The sequence below is a fragment of the Plectropomus leopardus genome, chromosome 23 (genome assembly GCF_026936395.1).
Source record: "Plectropomus leopardus strain MGB_pleo_1.0 chromosome 23, ASM2693639v1, whole genome shotgun sequence".
Lineage (NCBI taxonomy): Eukaryota > Metazoa > Chordata > Actinopteri > Perciformes > Serranidae > Plectropomus > Plectropomus leopardus.
The window spans coordinates 650832-673068 of NC_142198.1; the positions used below are offsets into that span (position 1 = coordinate 650832).

The window sequence follows — 22237 nt, forward strand, 5'->3', positions numbered from 1 at the left end:
TACACTCTGTTAATTAACTATTAATTGATGTAGGCTACAGAATCTGCAACAGGACTTTCCTTTAAATAAAGACAGAAACAATTGAGATGTGGCATATAGTAATAAACTGCCGACAGGACACAGAATTATACTGTACAGAAAATCAAACCCAAGCAAAACAAAAAAACTCACCCGGAAGATGTGGGTCAAATCTAGACCCAATGTGAAAGGGGGACTATGGGCTGATTATACCTGATGTGTATATTACTGTGTGTGTCCGGCTCAGTGGTGGAAGAAGCACCTAAAAGTCAAACTTGAGTAAAAGTGCAGATTTCTGACCAGTAAATGACTTTTGGTAGAAGTTTTAGTCATCGTCTCAAAGTATTTGATGTTTACTATACTTAATTACAAAAAAGTGATTTTATGATATAAAATGTTACTAAGTATTGAAAGTAAAAATAAAGGTACATGCTGTTCATGAATAAAGAAAGCAATTCTTTGTAACATGCACACCACCTAGATAGAGCATACTAGGTCTTTTTTTTTTTTTTTACATCTTAAAGAATTTAAAGAACAAAATACAATTTTTATTTCCCTCCTATTTCTTTAATCGTCTCTTCATCCCTTCCTACCTTCCTCCCTTCCTTCCCTACTTTGTAGAGAGTAACTAAAATTTTGACCGGTCTTCACTTCTTCAAAGGACTGTTTAAGGGTTAACAGTGGTTTTAGGGTTCAGGCTGCAATTAGGGTTAGGTTGGGGTTAGGGTAGGAGTTAGGGTTAGGCATTTAGTTGTGATAGTAAGGTAAGATTCGGGTAAGGGGATTGGGGAATGCATTATGTCAATGAGGGTCCTCACAAAGATAAAGAAGTACACAGGTGTGTGTGTCTGTGTGTGTGTGTGTGCGCGCGCACGTGCGTGTGTCCAGCTGTGTGGTTTGTTTTTATCTGCATTCTCTACAGTATCATTCTATTATATGCAAACAGTCTGTGTGGCTGAACTACAAGCCAGTCATCCAGAGACAAACCTTCATTTATTACTGTGGAGAGAGCTTTTGACGTCTTCCTTCCTGTGTGTGCAGTGGTTGGCTCAGACGGCTTCATGCTTGAGCTCTCACACACACACGCCGATGGGTTCATCGAACCGCCAGTAGTTTTACTTAGTGAATACTTTGTCCTGTTTGTTTCTGACAGCAGGTAAAAAACAAGCTGCACACCTTCAACTGTCACTGTGTCCTGCTGTTTGATGCCATGTACAGCATCAAATCACAGAATGATGCAAAAAATCCCAATTACTGCCTGACTTTCATATTAAAACAACAATAGTTTATTTTGCTGGCCCGGAACTTTGTGAGCTGTAATGTTAAACTGCATCTGCTGTTACCAGCAGTAACTACAGGTGCCACCAAGTCAACCCAGACTGAAATCTGGAGAGACTGTTACTTTTGAAAGAAAGGTAAAGCAACGAAAAAGTTCAGAGAGAAAATCCTGGACTTGCTGTATGCCTTCCTCTCTGTTTGGTCATCAATCTCCTTATCTCTGTGTTTGCCCCTCTCTCTGACTCTTATGTTGCTGCCTCATATGAGACCCCCTGCCTGATTAAATGTTCATCTCTGCCTTTCCTTCAGGTAACCTTGGCTCCAAACTGGTAGAGTATAAGGAAGAGATGTACATCACCTCAGACTGTGGGAAGACGTGGAGACAGGTACATTCTGTCCTTCATTTTTCCCCTCTCTCTATTTCCTCTTTGCTGTTTCCCTCTTAACCTTCTCCACACTCTCCCTCTGCTCTCATCAAAGTTACACAGTCTGACCAGATTTTAAAAATTCCAATTATACAAAGTATAACTTGTACAATTTTCCATGTTACTTTTTCAATAATTTGTCAGAAATGTTTTGCTTTTCATAATTTGGACTGACAACTTTTTTGTGTTACTTCTTTACAGGTTTTCGAGGAAGAACATCACATCCTGTACTTGGACCACGGTGGGGTCATTGTTGCCATCAAGGATACTTCTATTCCCCTCAAGATACTAAAGTAAGATCACTGCTCCAGCATGTCACTATAACAGTAGCCCACCTTACTGCTGTAATACATCCTTTAACCAAATAAGATTATTGTATAATTGCAAAATGTATTACATTAAATATATTATTACGCAAAAGTAAACACTGAAATTTGAATAAAAATGCTAAAAATGAAGAAAGCAAATAACATCTAGAATAGATGAAAGTAAGCAGTATAAAATGTAAACGTATGTCTTGGACACACAGGGACTGTCTGGGCATCTCCAGGCTCACCTGCTGTTGTGGTTCATTTCCACTGCATAGTATGTCAGGACTCCACTTGACTTGACAGACACCTGAAAAAGTTATGGATACATGGTAAAGTTCTACGAAAACTAAACATTTCTTGGACCATCGACCACTGATTGGACAGAAAGAATTATCTGTCTCATAATATGGGACATCCTGCACAAATCAGTTAATTTTTGCAAAGCTAAGCCCCCATCATTCGCAGACGTTAATTTTTTGATCACCTGATCCAGATTTTAAAATTGCAGTCTGCAAAACAACAAATGGATCAAACATCAAACATTCTTTTGTTTGGTTGCTGATAAAAGTATCCAACGAAAGCTGGATGGAAAAATGTACGCTGTCTCATAATTCATCTATCAGACAGAGGTCATTATCAAAAAACATATTTTCTTACTAACATCTGTAATTTGGGTGAACTGACTCATAAAACCCCAAATATGGGGAGTGCATGAAGTGCTGCGGCTTCCCCTCCACTTATCCAATTTTGTATATATTTTACTGTACGGAGAAAGACTAGTCCAGCAGTGTAACCTTCAAAATCATCTATATCCTCTCTCTCCCCACAGCTGATAGAGACAATGTTATGCTCAGCAAGATGTTATCTCATCCAACTTAATAAATAAAGATGAAATAATGAGAAAACAGATAAGAGACTACTCAAAAAACAGTTATCACAGACCAAAATCAAACGACTTTTTCCTCATCTGTCCCTGGGCAAAACACTACAGTGTTGTCCTTCAGATTTTCCCTCCTTCATGCCTCAGCTAAATAAATCACCCCAAAGATGTTGAAAGAGTGGTGGAAAACATCTCACACAGAGTCATTGAGGGCTGTGGACACATGCAGAAGTTGTCAGACACTAAGTGGCAAAAACAAGCACTTCTAGTAGATGTATTGATGGTCCAATACTGGACAAATTTCAAAAATTGTTATTCTCATCTCATCTCAAAAGTCAGACACCAAAGAAGGAGAAGCGACTTCACTTTTCTTGTGTTGCTTTCAGACACCTTTTACTAGTATTCAAGCCCTGAGCAAATTGGTGCCATTTCTTTCTAAAACAATGGACAAAAGGCAATAAGCAAATTGATGAGAAATGCTCCAATCCAAAAAATCCAAAAAAGCTGGGGGAAAAAAAGAAAAAAGTGAGGCAATACATATTTAAGTTACAGAATTGTTATAAATTTGCATTTGCTTTCTTTCTTTTTAGTTTTTTTTTAGTTCTTTCTTTTTTTTTTTTTTTTTTAGATTTATACACATTTTCAGATAATTTTATTGTTCTTCTTACTAATTTCTAGTTAAGTTTAGGTCCATTTCTTCTTTCATTGCTCATTTCCTTCTTCCCATGTTTTTTTACTTTTATGTTTTTTCCCAAAGTAGCCCTTTATACATAAAAAAACACATTATCACACTATCACCTCATAATGTTATCCCAGAACGCTCTCTTGCCAGTCTTCCATTTTGGAGCCAGAAACTCTCCTTGTATAGAATTTTCATGACCTGTGTTAATTCGTTCTCTCTCTACTGCTCTGTTATAGAGAACTGTGTTGTGTGAGAGCGACATATTCAGGCTCTGAGGACTGAAAGCACTATTCTCAAGCCAAAAAAATACTGATGGAACAGCAATGTTATTCTAGTATTTTGCACATTAATTTCAGTACATGTCTCTTTTGGATGGCTGCTCTAATTAGCTGGCTCTCTTGCTTCTATTGTCACACTGCAGCTCTATTGTTGTACTGGCACTCTGCGCAACCACAGGCCTCTGCAGAGGAGAATAAGTTATGTCATTGTTGTTATTTCAACTGCTCTTTATAAAGTTTTAATCCTTTTACCACGTCAGAGCAAAGTTGGAAAAGTGGAAACTGCCCCCTGGCCCTGGACCTTTAAGTTAAAAAAAACCCTCAAAGTTAACTGTGTGGCAATTATTTTATGCCAAATTGATTATGATTGGCGTGCGCCAAAAAATATTCAGATTTTTTTTTTAAACACATTTTATTGATTTTTTTTTTTTTTATACAAAACAATACAGAACCCCCCGACAGCCCATGTTATACAAAATTAGACAAATTAGACAAGAAAAAATGTAAAATAGTTAAGTTGACTAAGAATATATTAATGACATTAAATAATAAATAAATAATAATAATAATTAAAATAAAAATAATGATAGTAATAGAACACAAGCAAATGGATAAAATGACTAAAATGACTAAAACAATAACAGTAATAGTAATAAAGATATTAATAGAAGAAAAGGAAGAAAAAAGGGAGAAAAAAAAAAGGGGGGAATGGAATATAATAATCACAGTCCTAATTTATTTCCAGTCAGCGGTATGTAATTGAGAGTTAAGGGTAACCAGTCATCAGCAGCCTATTGCACATTATTTCCCTGCATAGGAGAGGCCTTATTCCATTCAGAAAACTGTCTGCCCATCATTAGCAGATTTTTTAGGTCTGCCGGTATATAATCCAGGAAGGGTGTCCAAACTTTTAAAAATAACTCATCTTTACCCTTTACAACAGCCTCCAGCCTTTCATGGGGGAGGATGCTAAAAATCTCTCTGTACCAAAGGGTGATATTAGGTGGAAGAGGTTTGATCCAGTTTTGCAGTATACACTTTCGAGCAGCTAGAAGCAGTTTTTCAAGGAGCTTATACTGTGATGCAGTGAGATGTAGATCCCTAGAGGGGAGGCCTAAAAGGAAAACGCCAGGGTCTTTCTTGATTTTTGTTTTGAATATCCCACTGACTACCTTTGAAATAAGTGTCCAAAATCTGGAAATCAGTTTACATTCCCAAAAGTAGTGGAAATACGTCCCCCTTTCTAAGTTGCACTTAATACACAGAGGAGAAATGGAATTATTAATTTTGTTTAAAATGACAGGAGTGATATGCAACCTGTGAAGTATCTTGTATTGAGTTTCTCTCAACCGATTACAAGTAGATGTGGACTTGATCAGGCGTATAGCTGTCTGCCAGTCATCCTCAATGTATTCATTGTTCAAGTCTTTTTCCCATTTATGAGAGATGTCTGGTACATGGTATATGACAGACGAACCCAAAAATGTGTAAAATGATGCTATAAAGTGTTTTCTGTTTTTGCGTTCTAGAAGAAATCTCTCAATATCACTGTAAGAGGTGTTAGTAGAGAGAGAGATGGGCTGTGAAGATAGAAAATGTCTAATCTGTAAATAGCCAAATAAATGGTGCTTAGGGATATTGAATGTGTTTTGTAATTGCTGGAAGGAAAGTAATGTATTATCTCTCAATAGATCTCCAATTACATGAATTCCCCTGTCCCTCCAAAAGAGGAATATAGGTGAATTAACACCTGTAGGAAAATCAGGGTTTTGGGTTATGGGAGACAGTAAGGACTTCACGTTTCTTATTCCCAGGAATTTAGAGATGTCATGCCATATCCTGATACTGTTGTAAATAATAGGATTGCATTTTATTTCTGAATTTATCTTCTTTGCCTCACACGTGACTAAGCTCCAAGGGGAGTGAGGGTGACAGGCCCAGGAGTCAATACAGGTCTGTCTTTTAATATATGAGTGTAACCACAGCCAGAGGTGGCGTACATGGCAGGCCCAGTTATAGAACAACGTATTAGGCATAGAAAGACCACCCGTGTCTGTATGTGATTGTAATATCTTAAGCCGTTGCCTAGGTTTTTTACCCTGCCAGATAAATTTGGAAAAAGCCTTCTCTAAGTCTAGGTTAGTTTTCTTGGATATATACAGTGGAAGCATTTGCAAGGGGTATAAGAGTCGAGGGAGCACATTCATCTTAATGAGATTGATACGACCGAACAGGGACAGGGGTAGGTTCTGCCAACGCTCCAGGTCTCTCTTGACTATGGTACAGATAGGGGTAAAATTTAATTTTTGCAGATCTCTCAGATCTGGGAACACCTTTATTCCCAAATAAGTAAAGCCAGATCTTGACCAACTGAAAGGGAAATTCTCCTGAACATCTGTGGTATTTAGGGTTCCCAGTGGCATAGCTTCAGATTTGTTGAAATTTATTTTATAGCCGGATATGTAACTAAACCTATTGAAAATATCCATAATTGTGGAAATTGATAGTTGAGGAGCGGACAAAAACACAAGGATATCGTCTGCGTATAAGGCAATTTTATGTTCCTTATGTCCTATAGTTATTCCCTTTATATCGGTGTGTAGTCGGATAGTTTCAGCTAATGGTTCTAACGCTAAGGCAAAGAGGAGCGGGCTGAGGGGGCACCCCTGGCGGACACCCCTTGCTATTTGGAAAGGGTTCGGAACGTCGACCATTGGTTATGACAACCGCTATAGGTGAGTGATATATGGTTTGGATCCATTTAAGGAAGTTCCCCCCTAGGCCAAATCTCCCCAAGACATCAAATAAATAGCCCCACTCAACCCTATCGAAGGCCTTTTCTGCATCTAGAGAGACAGCCAGTGCCTTCCGCTTGCCTTGTGAAGTAAACTGTATAATGTTCAAGAGCCTTCTCACATTGCTGGTTGAGTAGGTTCGTGAACAAAGCCCGTCTAATCTGGATTTATAAGTGTGGAGAGTAATTTCTCAAGTCGTCTGGCTAAGAGTTTGGACAACAATTTACTGTCAACAGAAATCAGACTAATTGGTCTATAGGAACCACAAATGTCAGATGGCTTATCCCTCTTCAGAGTAACCGAGATATTAGCGGTGTTTAATGTAGGGGGGAGACAGCCCCTATTAAAGGAGTCCAGATACATGTCTGTTAGGGGACCAACTAGTTCCTGACTGAATGTTTTGTAATATTCCGGGCCGAAGCCGTCCGGACCTGGAGCCTTGCCTCCCTTAAGAGCTTGTAAGACTTCTTCCTTGCTAATAGGCTTACATAAATCTGCTGTCTGTATGTCTGAAAGAGACGGTAATTTTATCTTGTTAAGAAATTTTGCTCTAGCATCGGAAGAGGATGTGCATTCGGAGGTATAGAGGTCTTTATAAAACAATTTCATTACTTCATTTATATCAGATGATTTGAAACATCTCGCCCCATTTCTGTCTATAAGAGAAGGAATTACGTTAGGCTCGGTCTTACCACGAGCAAGGCGGGCTAGCAATCGGCCTGGTTTATTGCCTGACTCAAATAGTCTATGTTTAGCAAAAAAGATCTGTGCCTCCGCCTTCCTGGTTAGGAGCTGGTTTAGAGCAGAGCGAGCAGCATCCAGCTGTTTCGACAGAGTTTTGCTATAAGATTTCTTAAACTGGGCTTCTAGTTCATCTATTGTCTTCTCTAAATCCAACTGTCTTTTAAGGGCATCCTTTTTCTGTGCTGATGTATAAGATATAATAGCCCCACGTATAAATGCTTTACCAGCTTCCCACATGTAGAAGGGCTAATATCTGGAGTTTTATTTAAAGAAATGGACTGCTGCCATTGAGATTTAATATACTCAGTGAAGGAATGGCTACTTAGTAGGGTAGGGTCGAACCTCCAGTGACTGTAAGCCGGATCTCTATAGGGAGGAGAGACAGTTATACTAATAGGGGAGTGATCAGAGAGGAACTTGGTACCAATTGTGCAGTGCAATATTCTGCTCAGAATCGTTCTTGAGGATAGAAAATAATCTATTCTAGAAAATACCTGGTGGGGGATTGAGAAAAACGTGTAGTCCCTATCTAGGGGTTGTAACACTCTCCAAGCATCATATAGATCTAAATCTTTACAAAATTCACCCATTTTTGCACTTTTCTTGTTGAGAGTAGATTGGGGGGGATGAATCAACAATTGGGTTAGGTGTATAGTTAAAGTCACCTCCTAAAAGTAGATATGGAGAAGAAAATGATGTTAAATCTGAAATAAGCTGTGGAATGAAGGAGGCTTCATATATTGTTGGGGCATATACACACCCCAAAACTACATGTTCTCCATAAAGATAGCCAGACATAATTACATAACGTCCCTCTTTATCTGATATTGTTTTGTCAAGAGTAAAAGGCAGGGAGCGATGTAGGAGAATTGCAACTCCTCTACTCTTGGAATTATGAGAAGAGTAGAACACCTGGCCCACCCAGCTTCTCCTCAGTTTTAAATGCTCTAGGTCTGAAAGGTGGGTTTCTTGGAGAAGAGCAATTTGGCATCTCTCTTTTTTAAGGAAGGATAGGATTTTCTGGCGTTTGATGACATGGTTAATGCCCTTCACATTAAGTGAAACAATCTTCAGATCACTCATGTAGATCTAAGCCCATCATACAATTATAGGTATTCTATGCAGATATTAATGAGACTGGGATGAAAAAAGGCAATGTCTGATCTGGTAATCAGTAACGGACTGGAGCTATACCTACACTGTAAAAATAAAAAAAACACAATAAATAAGGCTGTCTGTAAAAACCCCACTCTAAACGGTGGCTCAGAACCCTGAACATAATAGAGCCTTCCGAACAAGGAAACAAAAATAAGGAACATCCTTAATAAGGCATAAACACTCTTAGGGTAGGTGAGGCAGAGAGGTATCCTCCCACCTGTGAGGGAGAAGAGCACGTCAGCCGCAGGAATGTCCACACCCATCCCACTACCGGAGCCCGTTCTCCACAGCTACCCCCCGCCCCCCAGCCAGCAGCTAATATAAATCATACACTGTGATTAAACGGTGGTCTCTAAATAGTTAAATCGCAGAGAGAAAGAAAGAAAGAGGAAAAAGAAAAAAAAAGGAAAAAAAAAACAAAAAACGTAGGCAATTTATCTGAGCATATGTGACCATAACAAAAGGAGAGTAAGCATATTGATTAACAAAATAATAATTCTTTTCGTTCCCCCTTTTTTTTTTAAAGGAACGAAAATCGTACCAGCAGTTGTGGTAAGAGTTGGCCAGAGCCAAAATATCAATATGCAGTACAGACCAGAATATCTAAATAAAAACCATATTCGAGAGAGAACAAATGCTGACAGCAACTTTTAGCAAGTCCAAGAGAAGGGTGTCAGTCACATTATGAAAAATAATTGTCTGTTACTCATCTCCTGGGGTGCCTTCCCTGTGTCGCACAAAGACTGCAGTTGTCTGTTCCTCATCATCTATTAGGCAAAAGTTCAATTACTAACTGCTGTGTAAACAGTGTGAGAACACTTACATATAGTCAGTATTCCGTGCCGAAATTAACCGCTCCTGCTCAGAAAATCCTCCGCTTCACGCGGGTTTTTGAAGGAGTGTTCCTTACCATTCAAAGTGAAGCATAAACTGGCCGGGTAGCGCATCAGGAACCACAGACCTCTCTGAATGAGGCGTTCACATACCCCGTTGAACTGGTGCCGGGCCTCCCTCACCTGGGATGATAGGTCCTGGCGGATGTGGATCTTGTCTCCCTGGTAGGTGATCTCACCTTTCTCCCGGACGGCAGCAAGGATATGTTGTTTGTCACTAAAGTTGTGCAACTTAATAATGACAGGACGGTTGTAATTTTTCTTCGGCGGGCCAGAGGCTCTATGCGCACGGTCGATTTTAAACGAGCCTCGCTTGGTCTCCAGCCCCAATGTGTCTGGAAGCCAGGTCTCAAAAAACCTGACAGCCTGATTCCCTTCTGCACCTTCCTTGAGGCCGATGATTCATATGTTATCTCTGCGGCTTCTGTTTTCGCTGTCCTCGGCTCGGTCGGTTAATATCTTCACCCTTTTTTCGAGATCTGCTAGTTTGCTCTCCAGGGCAGATGTGCGATCCTCTCCATCAGAAATGCGGTTTTCAGTCTCAGTGATCCGCTTTGTGTTGTCCTCAACGCGGCTGCTCAGTTTGTCCAAAGTTGAATATAGCTCTGTAAACTTCTGTTCCATGAGAGCGCCGATCTTTTCAGTAACGGTCTTGGAGACTGTGTTAGCCACGTTTTCCTCAAACGACGTGCTGTCGCCATCATCCATGCTAGCTTCTGAGTTAGCCACGAGTAGCTTTTTATCTTTACGAGTTCGCGCAGCAACGTGTGACGCGGAGGCAACTCGTGGGTTAGTGTTCCCTTTAGCGTCGGTCATGTTCTCCAGGAGATGTAGTAAAAGAAAATGAAGTTTAATCCGTTAAAAATGAACTTTATCGGCTGAGGAGACGGGAGGTCGGCAAAAGCGATCCTCTCAGGCTGAATGCATCACGTGACCAAAAAAAAATAAAAATTCAGATTTATAAAAACATGCATACATCTGTAAGTCCACTATTTGCTTTTATAAATCCCAATCAACTTGGAATTGTCTGTAGGTGGATCCTCCTCATATCGCACCCTCTACACACCCACCTTCAACCAGAAATTGTCAATGCAAAGCTCCTCGTAAATGTAATGAGCCAGCGGTATAGGCAGTATAATTAATGTGCTAGAGCTGTCACTGGCTTTATTTCCAGACTTTATACAGGGCCCATATGTACAGGTGGTGAAGGTGTGTCTGGTGAGGTGACTGGAGAAGGTAAAGTGTCTGTGACAGTCACAGCAGTGTCTCTTGTGCGTCAAGTGCGCGCCCAGTCATGGTCACTGCAGCCATTTTACACACAAAAATTACATGAAAATAACATGTGTACTGGCTGATATTTATTTACAGTATTAGAGGATATCACTGAACTCCATTGATACTCTGTTTTACCGTTGTTGAATGCTGTTTGAATGAGTATTTTGCTTCACAACTGACCGAGTGTCAGCGCACAGTCCAGCAGTCTGCTCTGCACTCGCACAAACATAATTTAAAGAGCTTGACAGACAGTTTATGATAAAGTGGATCTATAAGTAACATGTGACATGAGGTGAAATTTAATGTGAGAGGCATCCTTCATTGTAGCTTTCACATAATTATTTCTCTCAAATTAAATTCCCCCAATCTGGCTTCAAATTACCACCTCACCATCAGTTTCCCATCTCCATGCAGACACATGGGTCAGAGTTTCCCTACAGGTGTGCACATTCTCCTGTCAAGTGTTTTTTTGTAGATCGCAACTTTTGCGTGGGAAGTGGCGTACGCCTCTTTCCTTCCTCGCTTTATGCGTACACAATGTTTATTAATGAGACTCCAGGGGCCAAATTTATAAGACTTCTCACTTAAGAGAGAGCAAAGAATTCTCACTAAATGTTTGCGTATGTATGTACAAAGAAGGAAATGTATGTGTACCAAAAAATACTCTGATTTCTAAATCTGCGTATGCCTGTCAGTGTGCAACTTCCTTCTAAATCTCAAATCAACTTGGAATTGTCCACACATCGATCAGCCTCATATCCCACCCTCTGCAGTCCCAATTTCCACCATAAATGGTCAATGCGAAGCTCCTTATGAATGTTGATGCATAGACATCTACATCAGTACTTCTTTACAGTGAATCATGGCAACAACCAAGGGGAGGACCAAAAAAAAGAATGACACAGAATCAAGATGCTTGTGGGTGAGGAGGAGGTTAGAAAGCACATACTATTTGATGGCCAGCAAACAGGACAAAATGTAGCAAGTGGAAACATCTTGCTGCTGCACTGAGTTTATCAAACAGAGGAGCGGAAATAACAAAATGAAAATAAAAGGTTGGGGGAATGTGATGTTGAGACAGTGCTGATGAGATATTGAGCGGTATTCGATTTTAGAGTTGAGATGACATATCTAAATCAATCAAAGTCTCATTAACACAATCACACATAACACTGCAGTGTGTGAATGTTTCTAAAGTGGATCTTCAAGTAACATATGTGAGAGGTAAATTTAAAAGAGACGTCATTAGACGTATAATGATTCATCTCATATTTAATTTCTACAATCTGCCTTCAATTTACTACCTCACCATCTGTGTTGCCAGTTTCCCAAAATGTCTCCAGATGTGTGAACACATGGGTCAGATTTTCCTTAAACTGAAGCATATTACACATATAACACATATTACAGATATAAATCCCAATTAATGCTTAGAAAGTGCATTAACACATTTCAAGCCCTTTTTGTGCATATGCGATGGTTCTAAATGAGGCCTCCAGCCTTTATGATGCTTTGTACCTGATTTTGAGACTGTTTTTGTGACCCTGCAGCACACCCGGGGTGGTAGTATCTCAGGAAAATGCATAAACTGTGCAGAGGTGGAGGAATAAACAGCAGCTAATCTTTAGCCTGGGCCGCCCGCCATGATGCTCATCACTTTTTGGGTAATAGCTGTTCGATGAATTCGCATTCTGTTGCCTCTCTCCAATGTCTACCTCTCTCCAAGTCTACCTTTCTAGTGCAGGACTTCAACTGGGATTCACCAAAAACAAATACCGGAGTATGAGCATATCCTACCTAGTTGCCTGATTGTCAGCCAACTGGAACCAAGGAGATAAGGGAGAGGCGTCTACCTAATTCCCATGCCACATTTATTGCCATCTCTTTTCAAGCACACAGAGAATGGCAAGAAAAAGACCATGAGGAAGTTTATCGATATTGTCTCATTGCAGATACAGCCCCCTGAATCTGTATGAATCTAATCCTCGCTGAATAACAAGATATGCATATTATACTACTACTACTTCTCCTCATTCCTGGGATATTAGCCAGAGGAATTGGATGAATGACGAAACAGAAGTTGTCTCACTGATGCCTTATGGAGTAAATAGGTGATTTAGTGCTTTGCTTGAGGGAAACTAATCAGTAGCCACTGAGAAAAGGAAGTGTTACCTATTGGCTTTATTAGACTTAAGATTATAAGAATGAAAAAACACAAAGGCCTTTATGGATGAATGTTGACGTTCAACCACATCTGAAGGAAAAATTGTTCATGAGTATTTCTGAATGGCCAAACTCAAAAGCAAAGGTGGGAAAACTCTGCTATCCAAATCTCTCCCCAACAACTTTCTGTCTCAGCATAATTACATATGTAACATAGGTACAGTTGAGGACAAAATTATTAGCCCCCCTATGAAATTTTAAGTTTTTTTCAAAATTTTCCCAAGTGCATTTTTAACAGAGCAGGGGATTTTCAACATAGCACTACTAAACATACTATCTTTCTTTAGAAAGCATAAATTAATTTTATTTGCACACAATAACAGAATAATTTTAGAAAAAAGACAAATTACAAGGGTCAATATTATCAGGCCTCTTAAGAATGGACCTTTTCATTGAGCCAAAGCACAAGCCATTGTTGTGCAATCATGTGCTTTGACTTTGTAATGCTTACAGCTTGTAATCAAGTAATCTAGCCAAGTCAGGAATAGTAGCGTCAAAGAAGACAGTCACTAGAGCCCTGCAAAGAAATGGACTACGAAGATGCAGGCCAAGAAAAACTCCACTTCACAGAAGAGACACCTTCAAGCCAGACTGAAGTGTGCTAAGGACAGTCTGGAGAAGGATTATGCATACTGGAAACGTGTCCTTTGGTCAGATGAAACCAAACTATAGCTCTTTGGCCATAGAGACGTTGCTTATGTTTGGAGAAAGAAGGTGGAGGCGAATAACCCCAAGAACACCGTCCCCACAGTTAAACATGGTGGTGGGAGTATTATACTGTGGGGATTCTTCAGTGCGTCTGGAACTGGGAATCTCGTCAAGGTTGAAGGAATCATTGAGAAAGAAGGATATGTCAAGATTTTGAAAGAAAACTTCAAGGAGTCAGCAGCAAAACTGGGTCTGGGTCGTCGCTTTGTCTTCCAACATGACAACGACCCGAAACATATGTCGCTCCTGGTGAAATACTACCTCCAGAAGACCAAAGTGAACGTTATTGACTGGCCTGCACAAAGCCCTGACTTGAATCCCATTGAAAATCTGTGGGGTGGACTGAAGACCAGGGTCCATGGCAGAAGACCATTAAATCTGGAGGAGCTTGAGAGATTTGCCAAGGAAGAATGGGTTTGGATTCCTCAGGAGATGTGTCAGAGACTTGTTACAAACTACAACAAACGACTGCATGCTGTTATCCAGCAAAAAGGATAAACAATTGACTATTAGCATCAGGAGGGATAATAATTTTGACCCTGGTAGTTTTTGTTTTTGTGAAATAATTTTGTTTCTGTGTGCAAAGTAAAATAATGCAAGCATACAAAATAAAACTAGGATGTTGGGAAAAGCTGTGTTAAAGACTCCTTGATCTGGTTAACAACACTTGCGAAAAATTTGAAAACAACTTAAAATTTCATAAAGGGGCTAATAATTTTGTCCTCAAGTGTATGAGGAGACAATCGGGCAGTTTCTTTTTAAAGATTTCTTGGTATTGCATGTGAATTTACACATGTAAAGAGACCTTGTTAGAACATCATCACCACACAGCTTGCAGTGTCAGCCACACTCTGCTCGATTCCATATTGATCCCTTATTGATCTCCATCATGTGGTCACATTTACTCAGCACTGCTGCCACTGTTGACTGCAGGGGTCTGTGAATGCAGCTTTGTTTTACTCTTGATTTTGAGTTTGGATTGATGGTGACACAAGTACCAAAGAGGCCCACTGTTACACAGGAAATATTACTCTATTTCATGTGATGATTCAAAGAACTGTTTCAGTCTGATATAGAGTGGTGAAGTAATGAGTCCTAAAATGTTCCCTCGTCTAAAAGTCTATGGGTTCATTTGAATGGGTTTTCAGTAAAATGCCCTTAATAAGGTCTGTGGTTAACACAGGCTTAACATAATTAGACATTTTGTTCTGCAACATAAAAAACGTCCGCTTAAACACAATTTTGTAACTTTTAAGGTTTAACTCATCTTAAAAAAGGCAGTTGCTAACAAGTGGCTAAATTGGACTAGAGTGTTTGTTGGGGACGCTAGATGTCATCGTACCGGAAACAGAAACTCATTAAATCCACTTGTCTGCCTTTACAGCTTTACAGTGTCGCACTCAAAGTTGTAGATTTATCTATTTATGATATTTCTCGATCGTGTTTTAACATGTTTTTACAGTGCTTATAGTGGTGACGTTTAAGTCGTGCGACCACGTTGTGGTTCGTGTATAGCATAACAATAGCTTTTTGCTTCTGGAAATTTCATTTATGCTGCAAAAAACACAAAAGTGGTGTTCATCTGTGAAGATTATCATGCAAAACAAAATGTGTAAATCTCATAAACTTGTGTTCGTCGGAGAGCTTATTTTTGGCGATAACCGAAAATCCCATTCAAAAATCCCATAAGGTAGGGAGGGAACCAGTGTGATGCATACTTCCTGGTGGGCCTACATATGGCCAAATATGTCATCCCTTCACCACTCTATTTAGATAATTTGTAACTTCTATCAGATGACAAACTACATTTACTGATGGTAATGGGCATATCCTCCTTTTGTTGTTTTTGCTGTCTAGAATGACAAACATGGCAACCATATTTTATAAGCTGTAGCTAAATAGCAAGCTAAGTTGGCTAATGGTAGCTCCAGGCGTTGGAGGAAACGTCTTCAACTTACTCTTTTCTATTCACAGCTGACTCATTTTGAAATGAGAATCATGTAAAAAATGGTCTTTAATATGCATAATGTCTAATGTTTTGGCTGTTTTACTTAAACAATTCTGTGGCCTTTTTTCAAACATATGGTTCACCCTACTTTTAACCTTACAAGAGAAAAGGCCTTAAGTAGGAGGACTGACAGACTAACCAATGCATTTGGCCAATGCTATCCACAGTAACATAAACTAATGTAACGTAACATAAACTTCCTCGAATTAAAAAGGCCATCCATCTTTCCCTATGGTGGGGAAATATTAAACAATAGGTGCACTAATTGTAACCTGCTGTTACCCAACAAAGTAATGTATCGTTATTAATGTGCTCATTGAGTGTTATGCGAAGTACTGCTAGGTTACTACTGTACATGCTAATTGGCCAGATGGATCAGATTGTTCTGCTCTAGCACATGACCACATTGTGTAATTTACTCGTTTTACTGATTATAATTTCCAGAAGGCATTTTTAAAAAGACACCTCTGTCCAAACACTTAAAAGGTTTTATTATTTTCAAGGTGGTGTTAAGTAAATGGTCGTTTCCAAGGGAGTGGGTTGTTTGTAATATAGTCATTACTAACTCTATATTTCTGTTATGACGATGGTGGTGCATGCAGATGCAGCAGCCAGTAGCTCCTCAAATTCTTGCTACTTTTGCTATATTTTTCTATTTTTTTCAACTCCATGGCCCCTTCTGCTGAAGCACGACTTTCCTACAATCGTAGGAAAGAAGCATTCATCAACATCGGGAAAAATTGTGTGGGTCTTGGACTGAATGCAGCACACTGCAAGAGGATCTGCACAAACGGCATACACAGAGCTGCCAGTCAGACCAGAGGGGAGATCCGAAAACGAAACCGCCCAAAGAATACAAAAGACAGGAGCCACAGTCTGTTCACCCTGCTGCCATCTGGAAAAAAATACAGAAGTATCTGCTGCCGAACCACCAGACTACGGAGCAGCCTCTTTCCCCAGACTGTGAGACTCCTCAACTCCTCCTTCGACACCAAAAAGACGTAGCAGAATTTAGGATCAACTTCAATATCGTTTCTTCTTAAACCACGTTTAAGAAAAATGACAAAAAATCTTGTACCTTTTACCTTGTAATGCTAGGCTGTTTTAAAAACGACGAAGGGACTTTTATCAGTGTGATTGTGAACACTGCCTGTTTCTCCACAGGTTCAGTATTGATGAGGGACGGACGTGGACCATCCACAACTTCACCAGCACCTCTGTGTTCGTTGATGGACTCCTAAGTGAGCCAGGGGATGAAACCCTGGTTATGACGTAAGTGACATCACAATTTCAAAAGGAAAAACTTTTAGTGTTCAGACTATTGTCGGAATACTAAATTCAAAGTCTAAATACATTTAGTGAAATTCATCATTCTGAAGGCTTTAAATGCCTGCTGAAATTCTCCCAAATCTTGGCTTCCATTACAGTAGCTTATAAGTGATGCGAGACAGTCGGTAAAATTGCACTACTGGTTTGCTGTATTTCTCTTTGACGAATCTGAGGGACGGAGCAAGCAGAACTATCAATATTTAATGGGGTGTTTAAAGACATTTCTACATCCATTCATGGTTCACGGTTGAAATTAAAATGAGCCACGTTGTACGTGCGCCCAGCTCCATAACAACTGAGATTTATTTAATCCCGCATATGTTTGGCTTTTTAAATGTCACAAAAAACAAAAATATGTGTGAATATTTTTGTCTTTGTGTGTGACATTCAAAAAAGTTTTAATCATTAATATACCCAGAGATTGATCTGTTCCCAGGTCTGGAGAGCATTGTAGCAACAGCAAAAGGCTTTGGTTTTATGTGTCTGCACCAGTGATAGCCATGAACGAGGTCAGTGGTCAGGGTCACTGTGACTTTGCATCCGTCTCATTCTCGTGAACATTATGTATCAAGAATGCCATGAGGGATTTTTTTTTCTTCAAATTTGGCGCAAGCATTCACTTATCAAACATAAAAGTTAACAAAAATAAAGTTATTGGATTTTGGTGGTCAGAGGTCAAGGTCACTGTGACCTTGCATTTGTCTCATTCTTGTAAATGTGATATCTTAAAAACACCTTGAGAAAATTTCTTTACTCAAAAAAATCACAACACTGAACTGATTAGAATTTGGTGATTAAACGTCAAGGTCCCTGTGAGCTTGCATCAGTCTCGTTGTAAGGGATCATCATAGGTGAATTTCTTCAAATTTGACATTCACCTAGTCTTAACAAAGAGCTAAAAAGAATTTGGTGGTCAAAAGTCAATGTCATTGTGACCTTGTGTCCATCTAATTCTCCTAAGCACAATATCTGAAGAAGGCCTTGAGGGACTTGAAATCCTGAAATTTGACAAAGAAGTCTACTTGAACTCAAGAATGAACTGTGAAATGAGAATCATTTGTGTTTTTGGCCATAACTCAAGATTTCATTTGCAAAAATTGTACACAAATGTCAAATAAGATCAAATGGTGAAGTAATATCGTTTTATATTCAAAAGATCACAGGTCAACTTCACTGTGACATCATAATGATCTGCAGAAAAAACCTCTGGCCATTAGTCATCATCATATCTCAGGAACAGAAGGGGAGACATTTGGTCAGACACTGAATTGCTGATATTAATCTTGACATTGTGCTTATTGTAGAGATCTTCTGTGCTGCTGGTGGAAGATGTGTGTGAAGCATCCATGTGTTAACAGACATGGATGGAAACTGTAAGTGCAACTTGACTGGTACGTGGAGGTATAGCGGGATTTCTAGTTTTTTACTGTAAAAGGTTCTGTCTCTCCCTGTTGATTCAAACACTACTATTTGCAGACACCCAATTTGATTTGTTGTGACAGTGATTTAAAAATCATTATTACAAGCAGTTTCCATGGGTGCCTCCACTCCTTTTGGTCTTGTATTTGATTGAGACATCGCTGTGGAAATATAAATTAAACCCAGAGTATCTCCGATTTCTCTAGTAGCCTAACTTTTCCGTCCTCCTTCCACCATCTGTTTGTGTCTAACGAGCTGTCTAAGAGGGTCGAACAGGGCAGCCCTGCCTGCCTGCACACTATATTCAAGGCAGCTCAAGTTTCTCTCCCACCACAACAATTTCCTGTTGACCTGTTTTGCTCTGTATTTGTACATTTTCTTTTTGTCTCTTTACTGGGCTGTTTGTCAGTCTCCACTAGGCTCAGACCAGCCCGGCAGGGTGCATTGTGCAGGTTCGTTCAGTTGGATTGATTACATAATTACAGAAGTAATTGGTAGTTGGCCTACACCAGTTATTTAAAGGAATTAAGTCCTTTGTCTATCAGTCAGGCAAACGCTTTTTATACCAGAGTGAAATATTTTAAGAATTCAAGCTGTTTTCACACAGACATTTAAAACCTCCCCGAGTCTTATACTAGCACAAGCAACAGGCTTTAACTGTCCATTATCCACCACTTCAGTGTATGGTAAGAAAAAAAAAACAATGCTGATTTCCACTCTCAATTGACTTTGCAGCATGCTAAATGTTACATAGTTAACAGTTTCACATGCAAACTGTGAGCATGTTTATCATGTTAACATGCTCAATTGTTTACTATAAAACATAAGCCAAAGGTCACCATGTTAAAGGATGGTTTCAGATTTTTTCAAGTCTATCTTAAAATAATTCTCACATCCTGTTAAATGTGTTGAAAGAGTTGTTGCAGTAATCATTCCCGGTCTGCAAATTGTCTCTAAAATGATACCGTCAAAACATGATCACACTGAAATGGGGATGAATGGGGATGTTTACATACAAAACAGGGATGGAAGTCCACATTCTTTGAAAAGTGCATTTTCAGTCAAAGCTAATTTGAGATTTCAACATGTAGCCAAATTAAGTGGGTTATTTTGTCCCAGTGATCACATAAAGGTTTATAGCACAAGTTATGTTCCAGCAATAAAAGTGAGACTACCGGGATGCATTGTAGTCTGCCACAGCTCTGCAAGATAAGATAATCATTTATTAGTCCCACAGTGGGTAAATTTGCAGTGTTACAGCAGCTATGAGGTACAGGATAAAAAGAACAATATAATAGTAAAAAATATTTAAAAAGTAGTAGTAGTAGTAACATAAAGTCAGAAGGTGAAAACATAAAGTTACAAGGTGAAAACATAAAGTTACAAGGTGCAAACAACTCAAAAGTCTAGAGGAATACACACACACACACACACACACACACACACACACACATATATATATACACAAACAATATATATACCAATTGCACATGGAGGATAATTGTACTTGTGAAAAAAATGCACTTTTGGTATAAGTCCAGCTGGTGTGTGTGTGTGTGTGTGTGTGTGTGTGTGTGTGTGTGTGTGTGTGTGTGTGAGTGTGGTCTACTTGGAGCAGTGCTGATTGTGCAGTCTGACAGCAGCAGGAAGGAAGGACCTGCAGTCGTGCTCCTTCACACACTTTGGATGGAGCAGTCTGTCACTGAAGGAGCTTTCCAGTGCAGTCAGAGTGTAATGCTTGGGGTGGGAGTCATTCTCCAGCATGGAAGATAGCATGGTGATCGTCCTCCTTTCTCCCACCACCTGCACTGCACCAGCATCCTAGGACAGAGCTGGCCTTCCGCATCAGTCTGTCAAGCCTTTACCTGTCTGTAGTCGTGATGCTGCTGTCCCAGCAGACCACTCCATAGAAAATGGCTGATGCCACGACAGTGTCAAAGAAAGTCCTCAGGAGCGGGGCCTGTACCCCCAAAGACCTGAGCAGGTAGAGTCTGCATATATGCACATATAGACAGACAACCTTTCATAGTCCACCCCATTCCTTACAGTGTAGTTTTGCCATGATGTATTGATTCAGGACCAGTGTGGCCAAGGAAGAATGATAAATATTATTATTCTATTATTTTTGCAACACACACACAACATTAATATTGTATTGAAATTAACCTTAAATATCCAAACCCATCATTTAGCACTGGCATGATAAACTTTTTGTTAGTTTTGTTTTAAAACACTCAAACTGACTTCTAGTGTTGGTATTGTTACTTTTGTCGTAATTTTGATTCAGCATGTTACTGTCCTTAACTCTACTTCTGTAGCCAGAAGCATAAAACTGTGTGGATTCACTACTAAACTAAATTTAAACTGAGCACTGAGGGTTGAATTTATAAAGCCATGTTTACGCCTGATTCTGTGTCATAAATTTAGATCATTGTGGTGCTGGGCGCATGGGTATGAGCCTCATTTCAACACACACAAATGAGCATAAATGGATATAGAAATGCCCCTTGCATATTGATACTTTCACCACTATAGTAAGAAATACATTAAAGAAAGAATAATTTTATCGGCTGTGTTGCATTGTTGTTGTTCTCCAACAAAATGGTTGTCTTTACGCATGGCTGTGGATATTTGCAGAATCCGTACTACTAACTCATTATATTTCTGCAAACCATCAGGATGCTAAAATATCAAGCACCACTATTATCATTAGACGTCAGAGGGATGATCAATGGTGGAAACTGACTTTACAAAAAGCTTCACATGATAACATTATACGATCACAAACAGGGAGATGGATGTGAATTAAAATAATGATTAGTTCATCACTCATAAATTATTTAAAATTAACTTTAGAAATGTGCTTTTGATTGATGCCTTACAAGCTGCAAAGTAGCCACATAACACAATCAGTGATATAACTAAAGAGCCTGCAAGCATTGTTATCCATCTCTCAGTTTATATTTTATCTGATCCTGATCATCTCACCTGCAGCTATCTTAGCTAAAATCATGTGTTTGCCTGCCCTGAAGAAGGCATAACATGCACACATTCTCACTGCAAGTTCCTCCTTTATCAGTAATGTTTTTTATTTGGGAAAAGGCTTCGCTTGGTTTTTGTGTGTTAGTGGGTTTATGCATCTGGCCCCTGGTGAAGCAAAAACCCTGACAACTTCAAAGTTATTTTTTCCTATCTCTCCATCACACGGCTGGAGTGGGACTTGTCACATCATCTCAGACTCCAGGCCACGGCCCAGAGATAAGGCTGGCTTCCAGCAGTAATCTGCTGAAAAGGGCAAACACACAGGCACATCATATACACACCCACACACACACACACACACACACACACACACACACATACACAGAGTCAGGCAGTCACACAAAAGAAAGAGAGATTTGAAAACTTGGAAAACTCACTCACAATTACCTGCCATGAGCCAGACACACACATTCTCATACACACACACACCTGTCTCTGGCAAGATAGGGTCGGTGGCCAGGGAGGGGTGTTGAGGGCAGCTCATGTCTGACAGATTAGCAAGGGTCTATTTCCTCGCCACTGAGTTTCGATTTTTGATACTGCCGCCTGCCATTCCATAATGAAGTCTTTGAACAGTGACTTAGCACCAAGGACAGGTTGGGGAGCAGAGGTGTTCCACCACTCATGACAGCTGGTCAAATATCAGAGACTGAACAAACTCTCAGTGGGCTCATACTGCACATGCTGCTGTATGAGAACATCTGATTCTGCTCCTGACAAACCGTTTGCACTCTGCACTGTACCAACTTATCATGATCCCCATTTAGCTGA

General features: G+C 39.7%; 1 protein-coding gene across 3 annotated transcripts in view; it reads left to right on the top strand.

Annotated features, from left to right (window-relative positions):
- The window catches only part of sorcs2 (sortilin-related VPS10 domain containing receptor 2), a 671324-nt gene that overhangs the window by 585975 nt on the left and 63112 nt on the right, over positions 1-22237 (top strand). For all 3 annotated transcript variants that reach the window (XM_088073963.1, XM_088073964.1, XM_088073965.1), the window contains exons 12-14: positions 1606-1682; positions 1923-2014; positions 16841-16948. In XM_088073963.1, the coding sequence (XP_087930089.1) occupies positions 1606-1682; positions 1923-2014; positions 16841-16948 (277 nt within the window). The remainder of the gene's footprint in view (positions 1-1605; positions 1683-1922; positions 2015-16840; positions 16949-22237) is intronic.